General features: G+C 50.9%; 1 protein-coding gene and 1 pseudogene across 1 annotated transcript; one reads left to right on the top strand and one right to left on the bottom strand.

Moving 5' to 3' along the window:
• The window catches only part of LOC149360366 (uncharacterized), a 34,677-nt pseudogene extending 22,125 nt beyond the window's left edge, over positions 1–12,552 (top strand).
• LOC149360367 (uncharacterized) lies at positions 3,094–4,833 on the bottom strand. Its single transcript, XM_089575310.1, has one exon. It carries the CDS (start codon positions 4,831–4,833, stop codon positions 3,922–3,924), a length of 912 nt encoding a protein of 303 aa, XP_089431436.1. The 3' UTR covers positions 3,094–3,921.
• Positions 12,553–15,364: the final 2,812 nt, after the last annotated feature.

The raw sequence follows: 15,364 nt of genomic DNA, 5'->3' as shown, positions 1-15,364 counted from the left end.
TCTTGGATTATTTTTTCACGAGTCACGATCAAGTTCATTATTTTACCTTGATTAGATATAGAATATTATTTATTCTTTCTTTCATACAAAATTTTATGAATTTTTGTGATTCGTCGGTTTATATCGACACGCTTTTTTTCATGAAGTCTCCCTTATCAAATTCTTGGCTGTGTCCTTATGGATTAGGAAATAAAAAAGAAACAAACATATACAGGCGAAATATGAGATTTGCATGTAAAGCTTGCACCTTACTCTATAGTATATATTGAGGTAATTCATACAGAATGGAGTGTAACTACTTGCTATGAAATAGCTGATGTTTCATTGGCGTGTTGTGCAGTTGGCGCCAACAAATTACAATAAATTGCAGTATATAGCCCGGGGACTACACACGTTCAAAAGATAACATTTTGCGTGTTACAGAAGTTAACCACGAAAACGGGACATTCTGAGGAGACAGCACGAGGTTTACTATGTAGGGCGTAAGCTGCTCGGAGATCCTCAGGGAAGACAAGACGTCTGTTCTGTTCAACCGTTTATTCTCTGAGTAACGGAGCTGCGGCGGGGAGCGCGGGAGGCGCGCCCCGCCGCTGCGAGAGGGAAAAGGGAGGAGAAGGAAAGAGCGCGCCAGATGCGGGGGCGCGCGGGGTGCGGTCGGGTTCCTTTGAAGGGACGCCGCAGACTTCGACCGCAACGGCGTCCACCTCACGTTGCCGGAGGCATAGGGAAGAAGGACGCGTAAGTTGTGCCGGCGAGGGCTGGCGCCATGGCTGGCTCACTACACGGCTCCCCCCCGAGAGAGGAAGCCAAGGCGACGAACGATTTACTTCTTTGGGCAGCTGGGATGCCAGTGGACGCGACGAGCCGGAGGGGCTTGCTGTCGGTCGGAAATGAATGGGGCTGTCGCAAGTGCAGGCGCCGAAACGCAAGAGACTGGGGCCTCGATGTACGCTGGCTTGAGTCGTTCGAGGGCCACTGCATCTCGCGTTCCGTTCAAGTCTACCAGGAAAGTGGAAGGACGGCGCTCAAGGACGGGGAAGGGGCCGAGATAATGGGGTTGGAGGGAACCACGCACAGGGCCGTAACGCACGAAAACATGGCTTGCTGTGTTTAAGTCTGGAGTCACATACACAGTGCGTTGGTGTTCTCGCGTCGGCTGTGGTTGAAGGTGGCGGAGGATATGCCGGAGCCTGTCGACGTATTCACTTGCTGTGGACGGGACGGCGGGATTCGTGCTTTCCAAGAAATCGGCTGGAAGACGAAGGGAGGTTCCATAAACAAGCTCGGCACAGGCGCACGAAAGGTCCTCTTTGAAGGCAGATCGGATTCCGAGCAGCGTGAGCGGAAGAGCTTCGAGCCACTTGACGGGGGGTCCGTGCGCCGTAAGTGCTGCTTTGAGGTGCCGATGGAAACGCTCTACGAGTCCGTTTGTTTGTGGATGGTAAGATGCAGTCCGTAGCCGTGCTGCTCCGAGCAGTTTGAGGAGTTCTGTGAAAAGCGATGACTCGAACTGGCGACCGCGGTCCGTGACAATGGTTGTGGGGCAGCCGAACCGCGCTACCCAAGTAGAGACGAAGGCCGCGGCGACAGTGGCTGCTGTGATGTCGGCGATTGGTGTAGCCTCAGGCCATCGGGTGAAGCGATCGATGCATGTCAATAAATACCGGTAACCTTGGCAGTGGGGTAGGGGGCCAACGATGTCGATATGGACTACTGCGAAGCGTTCGTTGGGCTGCAGGAAGCGCTGCGTTGGGGGCACAGGGTACCGGTGTACTTTCGCACGTTGGCAGGGTGCACACGCGCGGACCCAGTCGCGAATGTCGGTGTTCATGCGGGTCCAGACAAAGCGGGATTTGATCAGCTTTTGAGTTGCACGAATTCCAGAATGGGAAAGGGTGTGCAAGGATTCGAAGATTTTCTTGCGGAAATCGATGGGCAAAACGGGCCTTGGCGTACCTGTGGAGGTATCACAAACGATTGGCACATCTTCAATGAGGACTGTCTCGAGCTTCAGGGATGTTTGCGCTGTACGTAGGCGGGAAAGCTCGGGGTCGCTTGCTTGCGCTGCAGACAGTTCATGTATGTCGAAGGGAAAGGAGGACGAAGTCGATGTTTCGGAACGACTGCGCGTGACGGCATCGACGCGACTGAGGGCGTCAGCCGGGGTGTTGTCGGCACCACTGATGTGTCGGATGTCAGTCGAAAACTCAGATATGAAGGAAAGTTGTCTCACTTCCCGTGGCGTATATAGGGATGCAGGACGGCCAATTGAGTAAGTAAGAGGCTTGTGATCCGTGAAAACGGTAAATGCTCTGCCCTCAAGCAAGTGGCGGAAATGACGCACTGCCAGGTATATGGCGAGAAGTTCGCGGCCAAAAACACTGTATCGTGTCTGGGCAGGAGTCATGCGTTTTGAGAAGAATGCGAGGGGTTGCCACACGCCACTGACCTGCTGCTGAAGGACAGCTCCGAGCGCTGTGTTGGAAGCGTCTGTCATGAGTGCCAGCGGATAATCGGGGTTTGGGTGGGCGAGTAGAGTGACGTCGGCCAGAGCGCGCTTGATGGCATTGAAGGCATCGTCCGCAGTGGTGTCCCAGTGTAGCGTTTTCGCCGAGTGCTTGCCGCACAGCATGCGGTCAAGTGGTTCAAGCAGGGTGGCGCAGTTTCTGATAAATCGGCGGTAAAAATTTACGAGGCCAAGAAACTGGCGGAGCTTCGTGCTTGAAGTGGGCTTGGGAAACTCGGTGATTGCTTTCACTTTTTCGGGAAGCGGGCGGATGCCGTTGTTGTCCAGGTGATGGCTGAGGAATACGAGAGCTGGTTGCCCAAACTCACTCTTTTCGGTGTTGACAACAATGCCGTTAGTCGAAAGACGCTCGAAAAGTTGGCGGAGGTGGTGCAGGTGTTCTTCAATACATGAACTTGCCACGAGAATATCATCCACGTAGGCGAACACGAAGGGAAGGCCACGTACGACGGAGTCGATGAAACGCTGGGAGGTCTGCGCAGCGTTGCGAAGTCCGAATGGCATTCTCAAGAATTCAAACAGTCCGAATGGTGTCGTGATCGCTGTTTTGGGGATATCTTCTTCAGTTACAGGGATTTGATGATATGCCCGAACAAGATCTATTTTTGAAAAGATGGTTGCACCGTGCAGAGAAGACGTGAAATCTTGTATGTTGGGCAATGGGTATCGGTCCGGGACGGTCTTGGTGTTCAGAAAACGATAGTCTCCGCATGGTCTCCAGTCTCCTGACTTCTTCGGGACAAGATGGAGTGGAGATGCCCAGCTGCTGGATGAAGGTCTAATAATACCAAGTTCCAGCATATGCTCGAATTCTGCACGGGCCACCTTGAGTTTGTCCGGAGCCAGGCGTCGTGGGCGAGAGAAAACAGGTGGTCCCGATGTTATGATGTGGTGCTGAACGTCGTGGCAGACGGGTTGAGTCCAATCCGGGGGTGACGTTAGCTTGGGAAATTCATTAATCAGGGCTGCAAACGGCTCTTTGGCAACTGTAGCGCATGAGGGTGCTACATCGGTAGTTGCGCGCGCTGCTATGCCGTGAATAAAGAGTTTCGTTGCGGAGTCAATGAGGCGCTTCCGCCTGACGTCGATGAGGAGCTCGTGCTTCGTTAGAAAGTCGGCACCAATTATCGCAGAACCAACGTCGGCGACTAGAAATACCCACCGGAAGACCCTTCGAAGCCCGAGGTTGAGCGTTACAGAGCGCTGTTTGTAAACAGGTATGCGCGTTCCGTTCACTGCTTGCAGGTACGAAATTGCAGCGGAAGCACGCTCTGCTTTTGTGGCTGGGAGAACGCTCACCTGGGCCCCGGTGTCGATAAGGAATTTCTGTCCGGTGGTTCTGTCGTAGACGTGGAAAAGGCGACACTCTTCTCGGCACAGACCGCTCGTCGCCGCTAGTGGTCGGCCGGCCGGTTTTCCGTCCAGCTGCAAGGCAGGAGGCAGTGGCGGGCGTTGGCGCCGAAGCGACGATGGTAATAGCAGATGCGTGGGCCTGCGGATGGACTTCGCTCACTCTGTCCGCGCTGTCGAGGCGTTGAGGAGCGGTGACGTTGGCGTCCACGGCGTAGAGGCGGCTCTGAGTGTCTAGTTGCCGCAATCAGTTTTTCGAGCTGCTGACAAAGGCGATCAACTTCGGAAGGCGTAGCGGTGGTGGATGCAATATGCGACGGCTGAGGAGTGGTGATGGGGACGGCCAACGGCGACGACTGTGTGGGCGGGCTGACGGCAGCGACGGTCAAGTGCGGGGTGGCCACTTCCATCACCTTGTCGGCTAGCGCGGCGAGTGATGTTAAGTCCATGGTTGTGGCTGTGGCAAGCACCATTTGGACGTTGGACGGCAGGCGCTGTAGAAAAAGTTCACGTAGCACTGCATTGTCCTTGGCCTGCGCACTGCTACCGAGAAGCTGCGTCATCCGCCGCAAGAGCTGACTGGGTCGCCGGTCACCGAGCTCCTCCGCGGAGAGAAGCTGCTGTATTTTCGTCCTTTCGGACGCGGCCGTTCGTTGCAGTAGGGCTGCCTTGAGGTCATCATATGGATTTGCCGGAGGATTGGTGCTGAAGGAGGTGAGTATGTCGGACACCTCCTCTGCAGCTGTTGATGGCAGTGCGCCGACCACGTAGTAAAATTTCTGCTTCTGTGATGAAATTCTCGAAAGTTGGAATTGAGATTCCACTTGCAGGAACCACACGGCTGGGTTGCGTTCCCAGTACGGTGGGAGACGCACTGTGACTGCAGAGACGGCTTCGCCGGGCACATCTGGCGTTGTCTGGTTGAGGTTGGGCGTAAGTGGCTGATTTTGTTCCATTTCAGCTGCTTGCGTTGACGTCCTGTCTTCAGCGTGGGCAAAAACTTGGCTCTACGTTTCTTAGGTTCGTCGAAAACCGGGTCACCAATTGTAGGGCGTAAGCTGCTCGGAGATCCTCAGGGAAGACAAGACGTCTGTTCTGTTCAACCGTTTATTCTCTGAGTAACGGAGCTGCGGCGGGGAGCGCGGGAGGCGCGCCCCGCCGCTGCGAGAGGGAAAAGGGAGGAGAAGGAAAGAGCGCGCCAGATGCGGGGGCGCGCGGGGTGCGGTCGGGTTCCTTTGAAGGGACGCCGCAGACTTCGACCGCAACGGCGTCCACCTCACGTTGCCGGAGGCATAGGGAAGAAGGACGCGTAAGTTGTGCCGGCGAGGGCTGGCGCCATGGCTGGCTCACTACAACTAAAACCAGAACTGGAGCACCAAATTGGACGGGCTGTAATCACATAGACGGTAAAGATATCCGGCAGCAGAAAAAGGACGCAGTGAAAGGTTGTGGTTAATCTAGCTATATCGGTTAGCAATCTCCCTCGCTAACAACGAGATAGAGGGTGTGCTGAGGCAATCTGCAACCTTTTAGCTCATTGCAAAGGCCTGAGTGACTTTGCGCGTGCACAGTTCCTGGCGTTAGCTCTAGACTTCGCGCTGGTGAGCGGTAGTCAAGCATTGTAGGTTTCTATTTGGCAACGTTGACCACGTTGCCGGCGATACATCGGCCGGTTCGGAAAAATATGACCTCCGGCATGAGTCCGGAATATCGTCCACTAAGCTTTCATTTTCTTTTGTTCTGTCTCTTCTCCCAACTTCTGCATGACACAAAAAACGCACTTGCCGAACATTAGGTCATAAAATTCTTTGCTTACCGGAGATTCTATACATCGGTAATAAACAGTATTTTCTTTCTGAATACACGCGGGCAGCCTCATCAAAAGTAGATTGCATTTGTATGTACCGAGTGCAGGTAATCGAAAAAATAGTTCTTTCTGCAGAAAATGAGCCCTGTGGACTAAACGCAGCTGGTGACTGTATCTGTACCGGAAATGTTAAGAAAAACATTGGCCAAAATGAGATCAATGCTCTCGAGCATTCGCAAGGGCTCAACAGGGCTGTCCATAGCAGCTCTTTACTTCTAAAACTGCGAGCGCAAGTAAAAATCCCGCAGCTGCCCACTGAGAGCGGCGTTTAATGACCTTTTACATCTGTAAGTGAAACTACAGTATGGTCGCATGCGAATATTTCACGCTTTCCACACACTTTTTCAGGCTTGAACTGGGATAGGGCGTTGTGCCCGCTGCTTAGAGCCTTGTTTGCGCAGTGAAGGCTCCATCGATTTAGTGCTAGGCCTTTGATTCCAAGGTCACGGGTCTGATTCGGGCTGCTCGGGTGTTGTATTTATGAGTGCAAAGTACAGAACCACCCTTGTACTGCGAGATGTCTGGGCACTGAAAATAATCGCACGCAGGTGGTCGAAATTAATCCACAGCCTTTCACTACAGCATCTCTCATAGCCCGTGGGTCGCTTCGAGACGTTAACCCAATATATTTAAATCGTAGGTTGGGAAAGCGTGTTCCATGTTCAATTGTTACCATTTGTAAATCTTCCTCAGCAGGTCTCGTGAACAAATGTTTTCATGCCAAAGCATTACAGCTGGAGTTTCAGGGAAGACTAAGCAATTTCAAAATATATATTTTGGGGTAGAAATATGGCTTTTGCGGTATAGTATTGCCAGTGTGTGCGGGAAACGGAAAACTGGTGAATTTTCCTAGCTAGTAAACTGGTTAACTGCTCCCTGATAATTTAACTTTTTAACTATCACAGCTAGATAATTGCCTGCAACTAGAGATTTGTAGCCGGTTGTCACTAGGAGCCTTACCAGCTTTTAGAATTTCGAAAACGCGATTACGGTTGGCGCTCTGGCTCCAGAAAATTTGGCTACATCCTGCCGAAATACATGCCCATTCCAAAAACCTGCTCGCAAAGCAACCTTTCCAGTGCACGTAACTGATCGAAAGTTAAGGTTTGTCGAGCCACTGCGCCAAGGGCAAGCGCGTTTTCTAATTTATAAACTCTGATATGGCTTTTACTAACGTCCGGCTACAATTCTCTATTTGCAACTAGGCACCTAACTCTAATAATTAAGAAATCAATTATTAAAAATTACTTAACCAGCCTAATGCTCTGAAAAATTCACCGGTTTTCTGGTGTCCGCAGACAGTGGTAATACTGTGCTTGAAAACTGCATATTTTAACCTAAAAAACAGGCTTTGATATTTACTAAAAGTCTTTGAAACACCTGGCATGTCTTATTAGCACAAAGGTCGGCGTCCGTCACCGTCCATGTTACGAGATTCTTCTGTGACGTCACTATGCTATTGCATGACGTCAGCAGCAGACCATAAAATAGTGAAGTTTAGAACAAAGAAGAAAAAATATTGTGAATGTGTGGGGAATTGAACCAGGGCCACTAGGATTTCCAGGCCAGGATGGAACCAATACACGAAAACACCGCTGCCCTTTTTTAGTATGGTGTTTATTACAATGAAAACATGTTCTATTTTCGTGAGCTATGTGTTTCGTGGCGCTTCCTAAGCCGCAGTATCACGTTAGTTCTTGACGAATCAACCTGAACCTTTTCCTTAGACCTTCTGCAAATGTGCATGTGTGTCATTTGAAAGGTAGGATTTTTTAATGAACCTGGCAACAGAGCTGACACTGGGACAATGTTTTCTCATTCAAAGCAGGTAAGCAGACTCAAGTGCCCTTCGTAATTTTTGTAGAACCAGGCACGTTCACACCGCAAGAAGAGCGCTCGAAGGAAAAAAATAAGCAAGTGCTTTTAGGTGTAACTATGGTAATAGAAATTTCTTCCTTACCAGCTATGCGCTGTTTCTATTCATGTTCCAGGCTGGCTGACTAGCAGCACAGCTCATTTTTAATTAATGTCAACTTGATGTAAACTGTCCTTCGTTTTACGATCTTTGAAATGCAGCTCATAGGGAGCAAGCTCATTTTTGTCGAACATGTATCTTGTCGTATAACCTTTGTCACTAACTGCACGAAAATGCAGCGACAGCCGTTACTTACTAATCAGCTAAAAAAAATTGGCAGGTAAGTTGCATAGCATTTCTGTATGAGCTCATAATGTGCACTGCGTTCTTAATACGAAATAAGTGTCTGAAAAAAATCAAGTTTGCCTTTTGGCTCCGGGAAAAAGGATACACAAATATAGCTTACGCTCAATTGTGGGTTATCCGCCGATGTGTAAAAGAGGTCTGGCTCATGAACTACTGTTATTCCTTTCTCTTGCGCACTTTCAGGGTAGACATCCTACCTTTAATGTTACCACTATAACGTCAAAGGCCCCGTTCACTAGAAAATCGGATGTCGTCGTTGTCTGTGTCGTTATTGTGAGAGAAAAATCACAAGCATGGCTGTGGTAGGGTGTGCCGAGAGCAACCTAGGAGGCAGTTGGGCCACCTAGGTCACGTGACCTTGAGGCGTCGTCAAAACCTGACCACCGGATAATGAGCCAATCGCCAACTGCTGCCGCTCGCAGTTAAATTAATGATTGGTCACTCGCGAAGTGCAACCTGGGGCACTCAAGGCGCACCGCTGGCAGCACCTGCCATCGCAGGGCAGTGGCGCATCGCTTAACCGCTGCAAGACTGCGCAAGGAGTTGTATGACTCCCAGGTTTCTATGGATGTAAACTAGAGAATGACCAACCGCATATAGGGGAATCAACCCATTACGCTACCGCGTGATACCGTTAAGAAGCAGCTCAAGTGACCCCTCCATTTTTTTTTCTTTTCCAGACGCATCTAACCCAATACCGGTACAAATAGTTTAGAGCGATTACAAGAGTTGCATGATTGAGAAGATCATTTTGGACTCGAAGGAAAGTGAGTGAATTATCATTGATTTTTTAAACTGTTTCTTTTTACTGCGTCTAGTACCATGGAAAAATTTGGCGCGAATCATGGTCTGTTAGTGCAGTAGTCACAGTGAATTCAACGGGAACAATTCGATCATGAAGGCTTCCCACAGCCATTATCGCACACTTGCATAACCTTCGAATTCATCAAAAACACTCTATCTGCATACACGTCAGAATATTACGGAGCACTAGTGTGAAAGAGACACACTAAAATCTTTGAAAGGAAGTGCGTGCCCTTTATCTTGACCTAAGTAATATAAAGACAGCGCGACCATCATGGACAAGGAAAACATAAAAAGGAAGTTAGCAGGGGCACTATACACCAGTTTATTTCGTATCCTGCCTGCCTTTCTGTACGACAAGCCATCCGTATCACCGATATATCAGAACTACAAACGTCAATCTACAGCCATACCCTATAATCACTGCTGACGCAGTACATCGGAGGAAGCAATGTGCACCGTCAAGCATTGCAGCAAGAAATGGGACCAGCAGATAATGCAGGATACGGACATAGATTGATGTTTGTAGTACTGATGTGTCTGTTGTGGGGTTAAAACTGGGGGGGATAAATGCGTATTCCCCGTTTACGCGCAGCTGACATGGTTCAAAACCGCGCTGACCCCACCCCGTGATCGCGTACGCTACTGAGCGCACGCCGACCACGGCGGGCCGTGCTCTACGGGAACAAAGGAACGACACAATGGCTGACACAAACAAGGCATTTATTGCTATAGCAACAATAACGCCAGCTAGCAACAAAATACACTGAGGAATCTAGGATGTCCGACTCACCAGCACGGCTACGAGCGAACGTCCGCCCACGGTAGGGCAAAGGGAACTTCGAGGTCGAGCGGGACGGGCTCGGCGGGAGTAAGTTCCGACCGAGCGGCGCCCGTCGACGAAGAGCGAAGCCGCGAGCGAAACGTCCGCTTGCTTCCCGGTGCCGAGGGAGAAGAGACCCCGTCGCTCCCCGCGAGCGCGCAGCAAAACGCCATCCGTGGCGCTGGTGTCGCTGCGACGCGAGCGCCCTCCCTTGTTAGTTACAGTAACCGAACCGAGAGGAGTGCTTTTCGGGGGGGCAGCTAACAACAGTGGGGTGCGTTGAGGGAAAGCGAACGCAGGGGACGAAGGCGTCCCCACATCCCCCCAACCTTAAATAGACCCACGCGCCTGCAAGTTACATGCTATGGAGGAGTCTCCTGGTCTTCATGCACTTGAGGCAGGTCGTGCAGCGGAGGTCACGCCGACAGGGTGCACGCAGTCTTCCGCGGTATTCCGAAGGCGGCGTGAAGGTCTCCGCTGGGACGACTCGCATGGCCCGCGGGCTATGTGCCCGCAGGCCCGCGAAGAGGAGGGCCGGTTGACCACTGCAGGCCAAGATTCCGCAGTAGTCGCCAGGGCAGCAGCAGCCGGAGGTGGCTGCTGTCTGGTCTCGCCACGGCTGCCCCGGATGGATGCGGCGAACAGGATACAGGCCGCTCCGTCGCAGCAGGCGGCGGCGAGACGATGTGCACAGGACAGCAAGCCGCAGTGGCTCCAGATCTGTAAAATTTCCGAAACACACTCCGCATGCCTTTAACGTAGGTCACGGGAGGGGAAAAGGCGTACACAAAGGCCTGGTGGCTCAATGCTCAACTCGCTAGCAAAACGTGTCGGGCGGCTGTGCAATGCAAAGTTCGAGTGAACAAAGCCCTTTCTTGAGTTGAACGAGAATGCTCAGTTCATGCGAGGTTAAAAAAAAACAGGCGGCCAGCAAAGTGCGCCCCCTCTCAACACCACGGTCCGGTGGTCGTGTCACTTTTGACATGGCGCAGGCAGCTATGAATAGCCTTAGGCCTCACTACCACTGTGAAGGTCGACGACCCCCAACAAAAGGAGGACCCGGAACGGGTTTCGTGCGCGCAGCCGCGAGGAGACATCAGCGTTGTGGGGTGGTCCTCCCCGCTCACTGCACAAAGCAGCTTGAGCGATCGGCGCCCACCGTATCGGACGGTGTCGGAACGCCCGGTGCCGAGCTGCAATACCAGCGAGCTCGTTAAGGCACCCGTGGCCCCAGGCCACCCGGCTCCCAGAGCCGCGACTCCCAGAGTCGAAAAAGAGACAGCGAGAAAATATATACAGAAAACTCGGACCACCCACGCGGCTTCCGTACTCACTCGCTTCGGGCTCGGCAACTCCGCGGGCGCTAGGCCTCGCGCTCCCTCGATGCGGACCAAGTGGTTCTTGAAGAAACTCCAGGAAGAAAACTTCACAAAAAAAACATGCTGAGCATGTCGAAAAGTTCAAACATGCTGCAGCGCAATACACCTCGCACTCAAGAAAGCATGCCGCAGGTCCTAGCGATCAAAATTCACTCTAGGCCTAGCACTTGTCAAGTCCGGACAAAGAGCGTTCCTCGGACCGAACAGACTGTCGTCCAATGTTCCAAGAGCAGGCCCCACGTTGGGCGCCAAATGTGGGGTTAAAACTGGGGGGGATAAATGCGTATTCCCCGTTTACGCGCAGCTGACATGGTTCAAAACCGCGCTGACCCCACCCCGTGATCGCGTACGCTACTGAGCGCACGCCGACCACGGCGGGCCGTGCTCTACGGGAACAAAGGAACGACACAATGGCTGACACAAACAAGGCATTTATTGCTATAGCAACAATAACGCCAGCTAGCAACAAAATACACTGAGGAATCTAGGATGTCCGACTCACCAGCACGGCTACGAGCGAACGTCCGCCCACGGTAGGGCAAAGGGAACTTCGAGGTCGAGCGGGACGGGCTCGGCGGGAGTAAGTTCCGACCGAGCGGCGCCCGTCGACGAAGAGCGAAGCCGCGAGCGAAACGTCCGCTTGCTTCCCGGTGCCGAGGGAGAAGAGACCCCGTCGCTCCCCGCGAGCGCGCAGCAAAACGCCATCCGTGGCGCTGGTGTCGCTGCGACGCGAGCGCCCTCCCTTGTTAGTTACAGTAACCGAACCGAGAGGAGTGCTTTTCGGGGGGGCAGCTAACAACAGTGGGGTGCGTTGAGGGAAAGCGAACGCAGGGGACGAAGGCGTCCCCACACTGTAAAACGGGTAGCTTGTTGTATGGTACGGCAGGATCGATGCGAAAGAAACTCAGTTGTATGTGGCGCTGGTTTCATCGTATCTGTGTTCTTTGTCCCCAGTTGTTGCACAGTATTCTGTACTTGCACCATGAAACAACTAGCCCAAAAAACCGTTTTACTTGATACTTGACGGTCACTGCACTGCGCTCTAGTGAGCTGAATTCCTGGAAATTGTTGATTTATCTGGGCTAAGCATTAGGCCTGTTTCAAATTCTGCAAATTTCACCGCCCGAAATAGGGCACAGAAATTCGCAGTATGTCAAACACGCCTTATGCGTGTGAATGACACAGAGCTAACTGGGTCTAGATGAATGCATTGTGGACCCTCAGAATTCATGAAACTAGGGCACACGGAAACGCCTAATTCGTTGTCACAAGATATGTTTTTTTCGCCAGTGCCCTGGCTCATGCCATTCGTTGTTCAGAACCAACACGATAAACAAAGTAACAAAATAGTTGCTTGAAACGCACATACTTATTTTGGAATTGACCAAAACAAGCTCAGACTGAGACACGCCACTCAAGAGACAAGCCACTCAAAGCAGTCTGGTTTCTTCTTTTTTTTCAGTATGCTTGCACTGGATAACACCAGGAACAGTTAACGCTGTTCCTGAATCATGCAACGCTGCGATGAACGAGAAGTGTGGCAGTTGCGTGGTACTGTACAAAGATGATGTCTGCAAGTGAAATGATCAACCATATAGATCTCACGCGTTGAGAGCACAACTACTAGAAGCAATGCGCAGAATTATTGTTTGGCAAATAAAACAGAATAACACAGCGCTGTACTTGTTTTGTCTTGTTTGACTTTGTTTTAACCCATTGTTGCTGTCTGTTATTTATACTCAGGCTCACGAAATTTCGCTCACGTGTCTGCTGGGCCACAGTGGCAACGTAGCGCCTCTAATTTCTTTGCCCCTTAAAGAAAAACCTTAGCACCGCAGAGCAGTGCTAACCAAGCCTGTGAATGCTTCGCCTCTAGGATGCAGGTTTTCTCAGATTCGTGCCCTAGGATGTAATGGAGTCCTTCCGGAAGGAGGCGCACAATGCGAAGGAGGCCAAGCGTCATGTTCCCCACTCTCTCAAACAGCAGTCATGCCTTACATTTACGAACTGTCACATCGCTCAGGGGTGCAGGGCGCCCCTGCATTCGTGTTGGTTTTTCTGCTCCGAACAGACAGGTATTTAAAAACGGACGACCTTACGACTTTCCCTTTACCTATGTTACAGGGTCCGTCAAACGCATTTTAAGGCGGAAGCCTTTAATGCTTCATCGTTGTAAGCAGCAGTTGTCGACAGAAATGTCACGCTTTTCAATTGGTCGAAACGGTTGTGATGTCACAGTGCGCGAATTTCAAACGGGGCCAATTGTACTTTGGCTACTAACCATGCAACCAATTAAAGGAATCGTATAGTGATGCTCCAAGTAAGTGGGACTGAGTTTAGTTAATTGCTTACTTAACCAAATTGCTTACTTAACCAATTAGTCTAATTAACCTTTCTAGTCAGACCAGATAAAAAAATAAAACCGAGTAGGAAATTGGTCGAGCTTGGGAATCGAACCCCGGTCTCCGGAGTGCGAGACGAGCACGCTACCATTCCGCAATGCCAGCTCTTTCTTTTTATTATTGCCTGGCTTTGGCTCATGACATTGCACAACAAAAATACACATAACGCTATATACTTACGACACTGTCGTGGTCAGCCAGCACGAGACTGGCTTCGTCAGCTTAAAACTCCCGCAACATACACAACGGCTCTAGTCTTGAGAGCCACTCGGGAGGCTCCGCAGTTGCTTTTTGGATTGCAAGAAACCAGTCCATGCTTTCCCGAAAATAAATTCGGGCCGGTCGTGCGTCTTTGTCACAATGGTAGCCTGCCATTCGGGAGCGCCATATGCAGTGGAGGCCCAAGAGCATTATGAGATCAAAAGGTGCCCCATCCTCATTATCAGTGCTTAAATAGCGAATTCCGTGCGCGTCAAGTGGTAGCTCTTTCTTTATGGTCGTTTGTAACACGTCCCAAAAATAAACCCCTTCCCAGCAATGCAAAAAAACATGGTCTATTGTTTCAGGCTGTTTACAAATTAAGCAGTTCGATCCCCACGGTAAAAAGAAATCTTTTCCCTCTAGAAACTTTTTAACTGGTAACGTCCCGGTGTGTAACTTAAAAAAGAAAGTCTTTACTCCTGGTGGCACCTGCATTTTCTTCACCCTTTTTAAAACATCCCCTCCCGGGCCTCCACTGTACACGGCCCTGTACATGGGCTCTGGGAAAACAATATCACAAAGATCATTGTACAACTTTTTCCTTTTACTTTTCCACAAATAATCGGTGGAAAAACGTGCCGACAGAAACCGAAAGCTTGCTACAATCTCTTTGTAGTAACCAAAAGTTCCACCAGAGAGCTCTTCTGTGGATACCACAAACTCCGGCAGCAATCGCCGCAGCTTCACTTGGCACACGGTGCGCAAGAACGGGTCTGTGACGTCGCGAAAAAACAAAAAACGGTTCACCAGCTGCCTTAAAAAGAGGTGCCCTAGCCCTAGCCCCCCGTCTTTTACCCGCCGGAACAGGTTCGTTCTGCTACAGCGTTCCCATTCGGACGCCCATATGAAAACTGCAAAAATCCTGTGTAGCTTCTGAACGTTCACACGCGAGCAATGCAAAACCTGCATCACATACCAGAGTTGGCTAATAAAAAAAAGATTGCAGACTGTAGCTCTGGCTAAAATTTCCATTTCCCAGCTCGGTCACATGCGTCTTTAGTTTGCTCTTTCCAATACTCCTCGCTATCGCGATAAGCATCGAGCGGAACTCCCAAATACTTGCCCGGGGTCGTCGCCCATGGTACGTTGGCGAAATGGTCCGGGTGGGATGGCCACCATCCATGCCAGAGCCCAAGGCACTTGGACCAATTAACCCCGCTACCTGTGACTTCGCTGAACGCGCGTACACACCCGACAGCTTCACTTATGCTCCCCTGATCAACCGTAAATACTGCAACGTCATCTGCATAGGCCAACAGCTTAACTTCAGCTGCTTGTAACCTAAAGCCATTAATACTATTGTTTTCTAAGATTTTCATGCACAGCGTTTCGATGTAAATACAAAACAAGAGAGGGCTAAGGGGGCAGCCCTGACGCACCGAACGCTGCACGCTAATGGGGGCCCCCAGACTCTTGTTAACAATCAGTCTCGTCGTGCAGTTGCGATACGCCAGGGCTACACCCTTACGGATGGAGGAAGATGGGAGTGAACGAAGACACCGTATTCACTAGACGCGCCTTTGTTCATTACAAACCATCGAGCTGGCATTGCGGTTCAGTTATCCGCAATGCCAGCTCGATGGTTTGTAATAAACAAAGGCGCGTCTAGTGAATACGGTGTCTTCGTTCACTCCCATCTTCCTCCCTTCCCGTTACGGCCAGGTTTAGGTGTCCACTGAGATATCAGAGACATATTTCCTTTCCTCAAAAACCAATTTACCGACGAGCAA

Source organism: Amblyomma mixtum, chromosome 2, assembly GCF_055824585.1.
Source record: "Amblyomma mixtum isolate Tamu chromosome 2, ASM5582458v1, whole genome shotgun sequence".
Classification (NCBI taxonomy): domain Eukaryota; kingdom Metazoa; phylum Arthropoda; class Arachnida; order Ixodida; family Ixodidae; genus Amblyomma; species Amblyomma mixtum.
The sequence above is the reverse complement of the archived record's forward strand: the minus strand, read 5'-3'. Positions and strand labels throughout refer to the sequence as shown.